This window comes from Nicotiana tabacum, chromosome 21 (genome assembly GCF_000715075.1).
Source record: "Nicotiana tabacum cultivar K326 chromosome 21, ASM71507v2, whole genome shotgun sequence".
Taxonomy (NCBI): Eukaryota; Viridiplantae; Streptophyta; class Magnoliopsida; order Solanales; family Solanaceae; genus Nicotiana; species Nicotiana tabacum.
Window position 1 is genome coordinate 99,821,711 of NC_134100.1, and position 15,956 is coordinate 99,837,666.

The window sequence follows — 15,956 nt, forward strand, 5'->3', positions numbered from 1 at the left end:
GAAGACATTCCAGATTGATTTGATACGTTTCGGCACAAGATATAGACTTTGGAAATTTGAAAATTTATAAGTTTGATTCGAGACGCAGTCTACACGTTATTCTGGATCGGGCCGAACGACCTCGGCGGACGTGCGTTATATCGCTAGTAGTCCGAATGTTCACGAGATAAACCTTCCAATGATGCCCGGCATTTTATGGTATTCTCCACTTATTTGGTATTGACACTTGGCATTTTCTGAACTATTAAGGTAGAATACAAGATCGAGAAATGTATACTTTAAAGTAAATAATTGGGAAAAATTATGAAAGTACATACTCCACTATTGTTATGCACTTCACATCTGTTATGAATTATCATATTATTTATTTGGACTTCTAGTAAGTGTCGATGTCGGCATCTCGTCACTATTTCTCTGGAGTTAGGTTAGATACTTCTGGGTACGCGTTGATTTATGTACTCATGCTGCACTTCTGCACTAAATGTGCAGGGTCTGACAGGTTCATTTGGAGATCGTCTTGGCGCACAGGCGCATCTTTTGAGGAGACTTTATATGAGCTGCAACCCAGGCAACACATCGCAGTTCACCGAGTCTCCATCGTACTAACTATTTTATCCTGTCTTATTTACATTCTGGACAGATGTTGTATTGTTGTTGTACTTCTTAGAAAATGCGCATGCACTTGTGACACTGGATTTTGGGGATTCTTGTAGGTTGTTCATCATTGTGGTTCGTATAAATATATTCATTACTCTGTAAATTCTATTTTATGCTGTTCAATTAAGGAAAATTATCATTTCAAAATTCTAAAAGGAGTAAATAAATTAGTAAATCACCGTTGGCTTGCCTGACGGCGGCGTTAGACGCCATCACGACCTATAGTATATTTTGGGTCGTGACATTATTCCCGTTTTGATTCCCATGATATTCAACTGCATGTATATGCATATTTGATCTATTGCTATAAAAGGAAAATGACCTGAACTCCAAATTGTATTTACAAAAAGCCATGGTGGCAGAAAAAATTAAATAAAAATCGAATCGAGAATGTGAAACAAGAAATACAAAAAGTACAAAATTAATAGCCAACAACAATAACAACTACGTCTCAGTACCAAACAAGTCGGGGTCGGCTATATGAGCATGTCCTTCAAAAACTACATCTCAATAGCAAACAAGTTGGGGTCGGTTATATGAGCATATCCTCCAAAAAAATTCTATACATCTTCCCCAGTGAATATTTACCTTTGACAAATCTTATACCTGCTAGAGATTCTGCAGAAACATTGGAAACAATTATTCCAACAAAACAGATGTTAAAAAAGGTCATTCAAAACAAGGAAAAAGACTAGGAAGTTTGAAAGATTACCTGTTAGAGCACTGTTGCCAACTTTTCCACAGAAAAATTGTCCACTTTCACCATGTAGAACTGACTTTTTACTCCCCCAGGGTCTTCAATCTAGGGGAAGATATACTACTATATAGAACAACTTCAAATGTAACCATCCCAAGTGGTGCCCCAATTTGGCCTGGCCGGTCGGGAAGAGATTCACATAGAGACTACTGCTATGCATGAATCTCTTTCTATGTTAGCTAGCGGGGGCGGGCTTTCCTATGGTAGTCCCGCTACAGCCTCTGAATGGCCGTCCCATCTCATCTTGATTTGGCTATACTTGTATGTTCCACTTTGACAATTTTAAGAAAATGAACCTTGGGCCATACTTAACCTCAAAAGCTATCTTATAAGGTGATCATTGTCCAACACCATAGAAGGAGACAACATCCATTTCCTCAACCAATATGGGACAATCTAACAGAAACGTACATCATCTACCCGTTCACCATCAAGAACTGATTTCTCACTCCCCAGGATCTTCAATCTTCAGAAAGCTTTGCTATGATATGCGACTACTTGCAAGTTCCACTATCGTGCTGAAACAAGAGAAAAAGCTCAGGGAGCTTGCTTCAGTCCATTTAAAGCTTTGCGATGTCCGCAGACAAATCCACAATGTATGTTTGCAGGAGCATATGGTGATTGATGTATGACTATATTTATTCTTTTTGATAACTGAGAAATCTGCTCTCCATTTCTGAAACTTGGTGGATAATGGGCCTGCCCTTATATCCTTCTCAGCTTAAATAGCAGACTTGAATCCCTGTAAGGACTCAAACTCGTGATATACACCTACCACACATCTCCCGGTTGGTGCTACCTCTACCGTTGAACCAAAACCCAGGGGCTGATATATGACTACATCAATTCGCAATATACACTGAATGCTCAAAGTATCAAGTTTGCTTACGTGTCCTCTGTTTCTCCCTAGCTTCCTTCTCTGCTTTCTTTCTCTCAAATTCCAGCTGCTTGCGATTTTCCTCTTGTGCTTGATTGAACATTCTTTGAAAGCTCATAAACGTTGCGACAACTATGGGGAGAAAGATATAATAGAGGTAAGCTGAAGATCATCTCATATGTAAGAAGACTTGTTTTACTAACCACAACTTAGAGGATATAAATATGCCCAAACAGCCATATGAAATTCTTAGCAGAAGTAGATAATTGCTTGAGTTCAACATTTATTACCTTGTTCAAATGGATAGCGAGCTGGATCTTCTCCAAAGTAAACAATCAATGAATCGACATTTCTGCCCTGTCATATGCAGAAGCAAGGGCACCAATTGAGGAACATTTCAATATGGTCGAATTACTATAAGACCATGAAAACCTGTGTCGTAAAAGGTCAGACATACCACATCCGAAAAAAGCTGAGCTAAGGACCCGACTTCGCCTTCAGCAGAGCCCAGAAACTCCTTCAGAGCCTGGCAAGTGGAAGTTACTCCAATTAATTATAATACCAATGTTCTGTAATTTCTTTTTTCATTAGTTACCCAACCATAACAAGTGCAGCTAACCAGAAAGATGAAATAAACTGGTAGATTACCTTACAGAAATTCTCAGACACAGGTCCATCGCTTCCTGACATGGAGAGTTCGTGTTTAACTTTCTCCATTCCTTTGCTAACAGCTTGCATTTCCTCTGCCAAATATTTCAGTTGTATCTGAACAAAACATGTTTTAATTCAGTAAGTTCCATCCATATCTCTAATAATTAACAATATCAACAGTCAGTTCAAGTAAAGGTACCTTCACTGCAGGTTCCAAGCTGGAAAGATCTTTTGAAAAATCAAGTAGCTCAGGCGATTTGTCAGCAAGTATCTGGCAGAAAAATTTCATAAAGCTTTTTGTAAAAGATTATCACCAGCCCAAGAAAAAGTTAGCTCAAATGCATTTTGCGAAGATAAACCTTAAGTTTTTTTCCTTTTTGTCTTGTGATAGGTAGATAAGATCTTAAATAATCATACTGCACAGTGACCTTAGAGCAAACCTTAGTCGTCAAGATGGATTGTGCTTGCTCAAAACAAGTGTTAGAGGAAAAATGACATAAATATGATGAAAATTCTGAATGTATAACACACACCATGTATTTCAGGGGCCATTATATTGATGAATTTGGATGCAATATACTTTGAAATACAAGGTACGGGAAGTCTAACTAAAAAAGTCTCCCAATGAAAAGAGAAAAGTAACTACGTGAAGGCAGATCGATGGCTGTTTTCATTTTATGATTCAACCTATGTGTTATAAAAAAAACGGTATCTAACCACTTAAAATGGATATCTTAGTATCACCGAAAGCCATGACTATCGAAAGGTTAGAATTTGATAAATGCTCTCTGATAAATAGTAATGGTTCATTTCAGCATACTTCAGAAAACGCCAGGTAGAAAGTTCGTAGACTGCATTATTCTGCCCTTATGAAGCTATTTACAAAATGCAGATCTTTACCTTGCAAAGATAATGCATGAGAGTCATCTTAGTGTTCGACGAACGTGTCTCAGTTAGCTTAAGGAGGCTATCCAACTTGAAACCAGCAGCAGACCCTATACCAGTAGCATCAAGACAAGCATGATATTAAAAGAGGAATAATAATTGCTCCAAGAATACACCAAATGGTTAATAACAGCATAAACCATGTCCGTGAAGCCAAAGATGTTATGAAGAATTTTAAGACCAGAAATGCACATAGCAATGAGAATAGCTGAGACATCAATAATCGTTGGGCTTTTTTCAGTGGTGAATAGAATATAATACTACGAAAAAGAATGTTAACTAACCTCTTGCAGTTCCGTGGTTGAGAGCATTTCCCAAATACAGAATTGTCTGCAAAATCCCTTTCAATTTTGATGAACCTCTGATCTGATTAGGACATTAAAACGACACGGGGTAAACAGGGAATATCAAGAAAGCATTCGAGAGTAATAAAAGATTAATCAAGAAGGAAGAAATAAAACAGAAAAAAGGATATTTGCCTGATCAGCTGCTGAATTCACAATATTGAGATTATTCCTTAGGTCCGAAATCTGAAAATATTGAAAACGAAATATGCACCTTTAGCAAGACAAAACCTCACATTTCTAAAATCAGGCAGCAGACGCACTATCCTCTCACCTGGGATTGAAACTGAATCTTAAATGAGAAAACCCGTAGCTTGGACTCTACACGAGGGACTTGTATCAATTCTAACATAAACTGCTACAGAGAATAGTCATAGCAATTTTATGTCAAATATACAAGAAAGTCCCTGAGAGAGAAACTGATATAGTAAACCAAGATAAGGTTAGTTCATAATGGGCTGACCTGTTCACATCTACCCAACATCTCCTTATCTCTTTTATAACCCTGTAACAGAAACATTGGATTAATAAGTTTGTCTACAATATTCTAATATGCATTGAGTAATATTTTATTAAATTTATTTTGTGGATACATTTATTACCTTGAGCACCTCCATTTCTTCCTTTGTTGGGCAAAACTTAATCAGGTTCTCAACCTGATCAATATCTAATGCTGAATCTTCCAATGCTAGCACAGAACTCTGCCGAAAATATCAAAATGGAATCAGCCAATGTTGGAGACATCATTCAATTTTCAATAGATTACATAGTTACGAATACTTTCATGGACCAATACTATTTTTGCTACTGGTACACAGAGGCGGACCTATGGCTTAGGTTGAGGGGTCACCGGACCCCGTAAACTTCGGCAGAAATCTTGTATATGTATATGTATATACCTTGAAAATGATTAATTTAAATCTCTTGGCACCCTTAATGCTAAAAGCCATTAGGGGGCACTGATTAAATAGAATATTGTGCCCCCGTCGCATTAAATTCCTGGGTTCGCCTCTGCTGGTACAGGTAGACATTGGAAAAGAAATGCCATGCGTTAGATAGGTAAACATAATAAGTTATCAAACCAATACAGTTAACTTGTACCACGTTCAAGTCAATAGTATGTTATCATTTAAATATGAAGACTGTAATAAAAGCTCGTATGGAAAATCCACTGTGTGGCCATGAACTCTCCAATAAAGTCAACTATCTGATAAGTACTTCTAGTTGTAAAGGCTAGTTCAGCATATTGAAGAACAAAGCACAAAGGATGGGAAGTTATCTAGGTTAATAGTCTAGGAAGTATGAGAGAAAAAGATATCATTACTAATATGGAGCACCAAAATGGAAACTTCCAGCTATCAAAGCAATGAAAAAGCAGGCTGCAAGTTGCTTGAGGCCTTAAAATGGTAAAAGAATTATCGCGATAACATCACCAACCTTATTGCAGGCATGGAAAGGAAATAATGGTTACTCAAGCAAACATGGCATACGAACATGAACATATGATTCATCCAGCTTTATTCAGAGAATAAATACACCGACTAAGTTATGCCAAAATGTAAGTCCAATATATGCAAATGAATTTTTCTTACCAGCATGTCGTGCAGCGGTATCTTCACCTTGGAAAGCATGATTTCACAATTATAAGCCCGTCTATGATCAATCTGCCATAAAAGTATTTAGATAAATAATCTCTCTTAAAACTTGGAAGTAGAACAGCCAGTAGATTCCAGCAGTATTATGCAAGTATCAGGTAAGAGGTATTTATGAAATGTTACAACTTTAGATAACAGATTCAGATAACAGAAAAGTCACCAGCTGCACTTTCTGAGGCTTCTGCCCAATTTTGGACCTTGAATTCCCATTCCTTCCTGCACCTGCTTGGTCTAAACTTTGAACTGAGAAGAAATATTCAAGTTCTGACATATTAATCACCGATGACCTATAAAACAGAAACACATCAAAGTAAATGAGATATTGTATTCTGAAAAAGGAGTTGACCACATGACTGCATTAACAATATGTCCAGAACATACTTGGAGGCATAGCTACATTTTTCAATTTCGGCCCAAAAGCTTCCTTGGACTGTTTTACTTATTTTTAACCAATGCAAAGGCTTCAGCTTCTTTGAATTGCTTCTTGAAGTCGCAGACAACAGCCGTCGGTAATTTTTATTAGGTGGAGGAGCAACAGGAGGGGGTGGAGATGGAGAAGCAGGCAGATTATTCCCTGCACTACCACTTGATGCTGCCCGTGTGTGACCAGAACTTGCTTCTACATCCACCTTAGGAAAAAGAACCGGAGGAGGAGGAGGAACAGGAGCAGTCTGTGGAAGATTGTTATTATCCTTGAGTGATGAATCCAGGGAAGGAGGAGGTGGCGGCGGTGGCAATGGCACTGCATATGAATTTGTAGGACTAGAATCCCGTGCAGTAGGCAAAGGAGGTGTTGGAGGTGGAAAGGGTCCTCCAGTTAAAGAAGAATTCTCCTTCACAGGCTGCCCAGGAAGCGGTGGAGGTGGAGGAGGTAGCCTTCCACCTTTGGACACTAATTTTTCCTTCAAAGGGGGGGTAGGTGGATGTGGAGGTTGAGGTGGTCCACTTATTGAGGAGCAATTCTCATTCAACACAGGGGTTGTATGTAAAGGAGGAGGAGGAGAAGGCGGTGGCGGTGGCGGTGGTGATAGCTCTCCAATGGAAGTTGAATTTTTTTTCAAAGGTGGTGTAAGAGGTGCTGGAGTTTGAGGAGGTCCACTAACAGAAGCAGAATTCTCCTCCAATACAGAGGTTGAATGTGGTAGAGGTGGTGGCGACGGCAACGGCCCACACTCTCTACCCAACTTTTCTTCTAGAGGTTTGACATTGGGTATGGAGGCTGATGGAGAAGAAAAACTTGGGATAAGCGGTTGGGGATAAGGAGAAGGTTCCATTTTGGAAATTTTGTCATTCTGACATGGACTTGAAAGCATCTCAAGAGGAAGCCGAAATGTGTCAGGTTGAGATACTGTAGTTCTATCATCTTTCAAATATACAGTATTAGGACTTTGGTTTCTGGGCGTAGTAGGCTGTGATGGAGAAGGTACAGTTCCAATGACTAACTTATCCTTGGGAGGAGTGAGTAGTGTTGGTGGCATTGGAGCAGGAGATAGAGGCTTTCCAGTGACAATATCTTGATCCTTTGCCGGTAAAGGTGGAGGAGGCGAAGTGAGAACATCCGTCATGAGTGGTCGGTTCTTGTTTTCAGGTAGAGAAGAAACTTTTTTCAGCTTACCACATTCTTGTCCATGAAATGAAGGATGTTCCACTGTTGTGACATCATGAGGTGACACTGTGATGATGTAGCAAAAGCATTAGATTCTACACTAATACAAATAGAAGAAAGCATTGGAAAAGATTTTGATGGCTGCAACTTTGATATTTTCATCTCAGTTTTTTCTTTCAACAATTAGAAATTGAGCATTAGTTTCTATGCTAGAGTCAATAGGAGAAGATTCTGAAAAAGCGGTTGATGGTTGCAGGTCTGACATTTTCATCTCACCTTTGGTTTCAATAAGCTGAAGCTCAGCTTTTTGTTTGTTGCCATGGTATTCTTCGGACAACGGATCAGAGAATGACCCAACATGCTGCTCCAAATTAGACTGTCTCAAGCCCTTAGAAATATTTTCTAATGCTGCAGCTCTTTGCCTCTCTTGAGGCTTCTCTAAAGCAGCTTGATCAATGAGGAAGCTAGTGTCCGTATTCTCGGACAAAGATTCCAGTCTTTCCGGGATCAAATTTGACGCAGCTATTTGTTGGAGTGTATTGCCAACAGCATCACCCTTTTGATTCAGCGAATCTGCACTGTCCTCCACAGGATCTAGGGAAGCAACAGCATCCATCTCTGAAAAAAGAACCTTCATCCCGTGCATAGTCGTAAATTATAATATGCTTCTTGATAGAGCGAACATAAAATAACAGAAAAGTGCATCTAAGGAGAACTATGATACCTCTGCTCTGAAGTCTTTTGGAAATTGATCCTTAGCATCCCACAATGTGTCAATTTGATCTCGGTTAAGTATCAGAATGTTTGACTTAATAAAAGATGTGTTAAACATCGTCCGAAACATCATCTTTTCCCGGTCATCATTCAAGCTAATACATTCCAAGACTACATCACCTTGTATATGGCAATTGATATCAATCTTAACTAATTCACATTCTACCTGCAACAACATGATAAATGCCTTGTCTGATCCACAGAACTTGACAAAGATACCATCTTTCTAAGATAGCAAAAATCCTGAACTTGCAAAGAATATTTGAGATTTCTGAAGGAAAAAAAATCTTACCTGCTTGTAGTGATGGACAACATTATTTTTCTTTGGTGTTGAGAACAAAATTTTCGAAGATCGATCAGCAACTATTAATGGATCCTGTCCATAAATACGAAGTATGGGCCGGCAACCACCCTCGCCATCAAAGTTAGGTGTTTTCCTAATAATGACGCAATCCAAAGTGAGTGCTCTATCCAATGGAGGCCATTGCGCGTTCATGTTCCTCCTTGCTACATACTGTAAATATCTTAGCTGAGAAGGAATTGGATTCAGTGGTTGCAACAAGTACAAAAGCTCGCGAGGAGCCTGCTTATAAATCATGTCTAAGGTCTTCTGTTCCCCAGTGAAATGTCGTCTAGATATTAGTAATGCAGCCAACATAAATGCCAAAACTGGCCAACCACCCCATTCACAATGCATTAGGAGCACATTTTGTTGCCCAAGGGAGAGCCAACTTTCACTAGATCTAAGAAAATGGTTTATCATCTCCATAGTGAGCAAAGGACATCCTTCATAGTGTCGAGGGTAGTCCATTATTGTCACGTCATGCTCAGATAGATCATTTGCAATCAGGCTTTGTGACTCGCCCTCCCGAAAATTGAAAGCCAAAATTGACACATCAGGGTAATGATCCTGAAGTTGGCTAATTATACCTGCTACATAGCCTTTGTAGTTTTTTTCTTCCCAAACATCAGTAGTGAAACACCTATCAAATACTGCAAATAACAACAGATGATATTATTAGCTAAACTATTATGCTGCAGGCAAATGTTATAAAATCATCTACTATTTCATTTCATGAAAGAGAGACGACATGACTCTGCAGTCAACAGCTCCAGCCTTCCCACATAAGGCCAACTTCTAACAAAATAACAAACGTCTTGTGTGCCACTTACAACCTCTGTTGATGCAATTCTAATTGTGTTTAATCTCGTATTCAAGCATTTGCCTTAACATCCAAATTTCTAGTAAGAATGTTAGACCTTACATCTCACTCCATATAGCATTGCTGGTCTCAACCTTCCAATAGGTTTATTCGCGAACTGTTCCGGACTAGTAAGGTCTATTAGGAAAAGAGGAGTAAGCTATATAAAATTTTATAACCTACTAAATTCCAAAACCTTGTTTTTTTTCCCTAAAGAATGTTTTACCCACTTATACAAGTAAAAGGTCAATTTCGAAAGAGCTTTGGAAAATCCACCAATTTTCTTTCATATATTACATGTTCTTCCATGTGTCAGGTTCGAATTCTAGCAGAGGAGGCAGCAGATACCCGGTGGCATAGTCAAGGTGCACGCAAGCTTGCTCGAATAGCACCGCAATTAAAAAAAAAAAAAATGTGAACTTGAACCAAATGAGTTCCCTCATATCCTACTATTTGAGCCCCAAAAAAAAAGGACCTAGAAGATGATCACTTCTACAATTTCCATTTCAACAATAGAATTAGACATTAGAGTTAAAACATGAACAAATAAATCAAATTTAGCAATTATTGATCTAGGTCGATCTTAATAAGCAAACAGTTAATTGAGTTGTCTACAGAGTTAATTGAGAAAACCAAAGGGAAACGAACCGTAAACTCTGTCGCAGATCTCCAGCAGTCCATCAGGTGGCTTCCGATAGAACAATTTCCGAAACAGTGCCATGTATTAATGGTTGTTGAAGCACTGAGCTTTTTAATTCTTTTCAATTAACAAAACTTTATGTTATATACTTTAATTTTAATGGTTTATATAATTTCTGTCAAGTTTTTCTGTGCATGTGAACAGAAAATTTGGTTAATTGACGAGGAGGAAAACGTTTTATTTTATTTTTCAGTATGTTTTTCTTTGTACACAAGAAAAGAGGAGGAGAAGTTTACAGTACAAGCTGAGGGTCACCACTTTGACAACGGGATGCACGAATTTTCACAGAGAAAGGGGTCAAATTTGTTTTTTTTTTGGGTTTAATCATTTGTAATGCAAAAATTATTGGTTCGACTAATTTAATTTTGCAAGTAGGCTCTTACTAAGAAATTTTTCATACTCAAATGGGAACTTGAAACCTCTATAGTCAATAGTTGATGAGTAAATTTGGATCTTGTCAATTTGGATTTGTATTGTACACAAGGCTCTATTAATAACGAAGGCAAATACAAAATGATTTACCAACGAGAATAGCATATATGGACAAAAAAATATACAAAATTGATCAATTTCGGATAACACATGCTTATATTTTGGATATCTTTTCATTTTAATATACAAAGGATTTAAGTTAGAGAGAACTGCAATATGCAAATAAGTACAACTCACCGACATAGACTCAGACACAACTTTGCAAATCTATAGTTCAAAAATAATAGGCACAGGTCCGGAGAACCAGTATTTTTTCCATTTGAATTGATTTTCCACATCTTTTAACGTGAATATATAAAGTGGACAAAACACGGTAAGGAAGTAACCTTAATTGAAATGTAAATGGTAATTGTTTCTTTAAGTTATATTATTGCAATAATGATTTCTTGCACTATATGCGAATTTATATGTGACAACATATGAGTTAATATTTAGAGTAAGTTATCAATTAATAATTATTATACAGATTTACTGATAAATAATTAATTGAATTGATTATGTAAACATTTTTAATCCATCAATCGTAAAGTTTAACTTTTTTTATAAAGTCTATAATCCAATATAGGATATAACTTAATTTCACTAACAATATAAAGTATGTTTACTCAATTAGTATATATTAACTCGTTGTAGGGGATCATTTGCCTAGTTTTTTTTAGATAGCTAATTCAAAATTATCCTAGACGAGTATGTTGTACTATCTTAAATGACTTAACAATGTAAAGAAAATTTCATTTCTACTATAAAAGTAAAACTCTTCCCCAAAGTGCTTAAGTGCATATATATATATATATATATATATATATATATATATATATACACACACGTGCCATGTTTAGCCATGGATATCGTTAAGGACCTTAACATTGGTCGAAGGCTCCCCTTCAAAGTACACTATATATATAAGATTTAAATTTCTTTTATGTATATGTTATATGTTAGATTTTCTTAGTTATTCCTTAATTACTTTTTTTACTTTTTCTAACCCCTCAATGAAAATTTGGTCTCCGCTGCTGTATTTAGCTAGTATTAAAAAATGACAGGAATAGAAGTATATATATATACGTGGAAGGTCAACTCCTACAATGTTTTTCTAAAATAAAAGCTGTGATGAGTACTTATTTTAAATAAATTCTGACGTATAAAAGTTTCATAAATTTATCAGATTTTAATCTGTATTAATCTTGAAAATGTTGCTTTGATTTTTTGAAATAGTAACATAATGTTATTTATAAATATTTTTGGAAATGAATAAAATATATAGAGTGGTAAATTTAAATCTCATAATATGGGACAGTCGAGTAGTTGGGGAGCCATAAGCTCTATTAATACCTTGGTATTAAAGTGGCAATATCACTTTGCTCCAAAGTATATAATATTCTGATAAAGAATATCAGAACATTTTATAATATAACACTACACTTGGCAGTTTCACATTCATTCTAAATTTTTGTACATTGTGACAGGTTAATCAGAAAAGCCCAATTTCAATTTATATAACAGTCATTTTTATTGATAATGAAAAGTAGAGTAGAATATTCCTACTTTATCCAGGTGACATATATCAAAATATACAGGCAGTCCTAGTTGTTATACAACTGCAGCAATTGCTAAATAATGAAGAGTTTTTAGCGAGGAATCTATGGCACTCTAAACTCTCTCTCTTACGCGATACAGAAAGTGTATCTACGAAAACTCTTTCAACTTGTCCTGTCTTTGGATAAGTATTGCGTTTAAGTTAGTTAACAAGATGAGAGTCTGAAAATTAAAATAAGAACTATCAAGTGATTCTAATGCTTGTACTTATATAGAGTCCAGTACGCTAGTATACAACAACAACAACAACAATAACAATAACCCAATGTAATCCCACAAGTGGGGCCTGGGAAGGGTAGTATGTACGCAAACCTTACCCCTACCTTGGAGAGTAAAGAGACGGTTTCCGATAGACTCTCGGCTCAACAACAACACCAACAACAAACCCAGTGTAATCTCACAAGTGGGGTTTGAGGAGGGTAATGTGTACGCAGACCTTACCCCTATCCTGGAGGATAGAGATGTTGTTTTCGATAGACTCTCGGCTCAAGAAGATGAAAAGAGACAGTAGAATCTAGTACGCTACTATATATACTTAAAATTCTCATGACAATATCGGGAGTACCCATCTTATGTGAATATAAATGATGAATGCATGTGTTAAAAGTAACTTCCAAAGTTACTCTATTTAAAGGTTCACAAGAAGATTAACACATATGAATGTTATATGCAGTTTAGGCTAAACAATAAGTTGATGCATCCATTAACAGGTGGAGTAAATATTGAGAGAATTCATCTGCTTGAAGTAAAGCCAAATTGAAAATGCATATTATTAATCAGTTTCTATTGAGCTGTCATTTTGATCTTTGTGTATTTACCATTCAAGATCATAGTGCATGGCGTTTGCTAATCAGTTTCGTCCAACTCTAACAACCTAAAAGGGCAGCCGGTGCATTAAGCTCCCACTCTATAAGATGTTGTTTCCACGGCTCGAACCCGTGACCTCCTAGTCACATGGCAGCAACCTTATTAGTTATGCCAAGCATCTCCTTCTTCCAACTCTAACAACCTATTGAAGATATAGAGAATCATATAATTGGTGAACGAGGGGTCTCCCAGATATCAATAACATCTTCCCTATGAAGAGCAAAAAGACGGTCGCCACCAATTGAAAAATCACAAATTGGACCACCACGATTCTGTCGAAGTTGTGATGTTAGAACCCAGTCAGGACCACTAGAAACCGAAATGGTATCGTTCATTGATGAGAACAATTGCCCCTCGTGAAATCCCAGTTTGGGATAGCAAGGCCTATTATCCACCGCAGTAATTGGTGTGCAACTTTCTCTCCATTCTACACTTTTAGTAGTACTCCTCAAATCAATGAAACCCAAACATCCATTATCATCTACTACACAAATGGAGTTACTCTCCTTTATAATTATCACATCTCTAAACTTCCGTAGTTGTTGACTAACGGGATACTGGTTTCTTTGCTCCCAAGCAGAACCACTCCACGACCAAACCAATGCCTTCTGACAGAAGCTGATCCAGGATTTAAACTCTATAGGTTCAACTTTTAAAATTTTTAGTATTGAACCTATTATATTTTTAAAGTTATGGGTTCATCTCTACTCTTTTTGTAATTTTAATGATTTTTTACATATAAATTTTTACTCCGCGTCGAAAGTTATGAGTTCAGTTGAACCCGAAGAGTATATGCTACATCCGCCCCTCCTTCTCCCTTATATCGAACAAGCCGATGCAACAGTTTTGATTCAACGGATAAAAACTAGCAATCATCAAACAGTTGGTATCATACCATTGCAGCTTGCTATCATTACCAAGAATTCGCTTACCTACAACGATGTTTATTAGCTTCCCCGTGACGTGGTCCCAAACACCAATCCTATACTCATTATTGCTACTGCTTTTACAATTGGAGGATAACTTGTAATTAAAACATAGTGTACCTGCTGTGTAATCCTTCAATTGATTTGTAACCTGGTGTTTATACCTCAGCTTTCCTGTAGATACGTTGAATAACCCTATGCTTCCACTAGCTAATTTTCTGTCAAAACTAGCCACAATATTTTCAGAATCAACCCAACAAACATCATTCACCTTATGGTAATCAAGATTGATTGTGGGGTGCTCTTCAAGCATACAATCGTACACGCGAACCACGCTACCCTGAGCCACACAACACCAGCCACTCGGGCTAGCTCGAATGGCCTGAGTAGTGCCCACATCATCCCCTACTGACTGGCCTGTTATAGACTGTGCCAACCGAAGCCTATTGCCATCAAATGGAGCGCACTCAGCTGACCGAACATGATCCAAAAGGCCATAATATAGAGCCTCTCTGTATAGGAATTTCTTATCGATCTTCGGAGGAATATAAAGCTCACCTGTTCTGAGTAAGTTAAGAATGAAGGCAAAATAATCAGGATCTCTATCAATGAAGTGTTCATTGGTTGTGGCATTAGAATGCAGGTTCCAATTCTCATCAAACATGGCTCCAAAGAATGAATTCCTACCAGCACCTGCTAAGGTTGTGGCCGTAGTTTCAAAGATTCTGCCACCAACATTGAATTTCACCCTGTCTTTCTGGCTTTCCATGTCGGGCTCGCAAGTATTCAAAGAACAAAGTTAGGAACAGTGGCGGAGGTACAAGCCAACCTACAGGTTTGGCCGAACCGAATTGCTTTTGTTCAAATAATGTATTTGGTGTTTTGGATTCTTGAAATATGTATAAAATATTAAATCTAGAATCCAATCATTAATACTTGAAGTCGTAGTTCCAAAATTCAAAACTCATAAGTTTGTTTCTGGTCAGGAAAGAATAACGATGAGATGCTTTTATAGGTGTGATTTTGTATGAATCGAAAGAATTTCCTTTTACTATTACAAGTAGGATTCTGCAAAAGGACTTAAACCCTTCAACTTTCGCAAAGAATTTATTTTATCTATTCCAAGTACAACAACAACAACAACCCCAGTATAATCCTCACTAGTGAGGTCTGGGGAGGGTAGTGTGTACGCAGACCTTACCCCTACCCTGGGGTAGAGAGGCTGTTTCCAATAGACCATCGGCATCCTTCCCTCCAAGAACTCCCCACCTTGCTCTTGGGGTGACTCGAACTCACAACCTCTTGGTTGGAATGGAAGTGGTGGTGCTTCCAAGTAGTTTTCTGAAAAAGAACTTGAAAAGGAGTAGAAAGTAGAAACATTCCTAAAATAGAACAATTTTCTGAATTCCTATCAACAAATCACTTGCCATAACTATTTATTGGCTGTGCCATATTACGATAATTATTTACTTTGGTAGTGCCCTTTCAGAAATCTTAGGCTTTCTAGCTACCAAATATTATATTTGGCATAATTGCTTATTGACCGTGAAGCATATAAAGAGTAAGGTTTACACATGATAGGGCCCCCTAAATTTGGGGTCTCAAGCAAATGCTTTAGAAGCTTTACCCTAAAAAATAAAGTTACCATATATAATTGGCATTTGTGGTTAAGCCAAGTGGTAAGCTAATAAATGTCAATAGCATATGATAACTTTATTCTATATTTGACTATATTAGTCAAATACATATATATCTAAAAAAACTGAATATCAATTAAAGGATATTTTGAATTTATAGACAAATTTTTTAAATTTGATTTAAAATAAAAAAGAAATTTATCTTTTATTATCATGTTATCATACTTAATTCGGTTAATGATCATATGCAATCATGTTAGGAACTTTTGT

At 37.1% G+C, this 15,956-nt stretch overlaps 2 protein-coding genes across 3 annotated transcripts; both read right to left on the reverse strand.

The window, feature by feature from the left end:
- Positions 1–975: 975 nt before the first annotated feature.
- Positions 976–10,424, reverse strand: LOC107782382 (formin-like protein 18). Of its 2 annotated transcripts, none has more exons than XM_016603263.2 (19): positions 10,117–10,424; positions 8,559–9,259; positions 8,217–8,432; positions 7,769–8,123; positions 6,268–7,558; positions 6,047–6,173; positions 5,824–5,895; positions 4,834–4,932; positions 4,695–4,736; positions 4,506–4,586; positions 4,367–4,417; positions 4,172–4,253; positions 3,843–3,937; positions 3,142–3,213; positions 2,940–3,056; positions 2,749–2,817; positions 2,582–2,648; positions 1,370–2,423; positions 976–1,275 (listed from the first exon to the last, which is right to left on the reverse strand). In XM_016603263.2, exons 1-18 carry the CDS (start codon positions 10,187–10,189, stop codon positions 2,290–2,292), a joined length of 3,744 nt encoding a protein of 1,247 aa, XP_016458749.2. In that variant the 5' UTR covers positions 10,190–10,424; the 3' UTR covers positions 976–1,275; positions 1,370–2,289. The 2 variants fall into 2 exon arrangements, with proteins under 2 accessions (XP_016458749.2, XP_016458748.2); XM_016603262.2 differs by having other exon boundaries at positions 4,506–4,589.
- Positions 10,425–13,284: 2,860 nt separating this feature from the next.
- Positions 13,285–14,921, reverse strand: LOC107831194 (BTB/POZ domain-containing protein At2g24240-like). The gene is made up of 2 exons (XM_016658937.2): positions 13,923–14,921; positions 13,285–13,741 (listed from the first exon to the last, which is right to left on the reverse strand). The coding sequence occupies exons 1-2, from the start codon at positions 14,816–14,818 to the stop codon at positions 13,285–13,287; spliced, it is 1,353 nt and encodes a 450-aa protein (XP_016514423.1). The 5' UTR covers positions 14,819–14,921.
- Between the last annotated feature and the right edge of the window lie 1,035 nt (positions 14,922–15,956).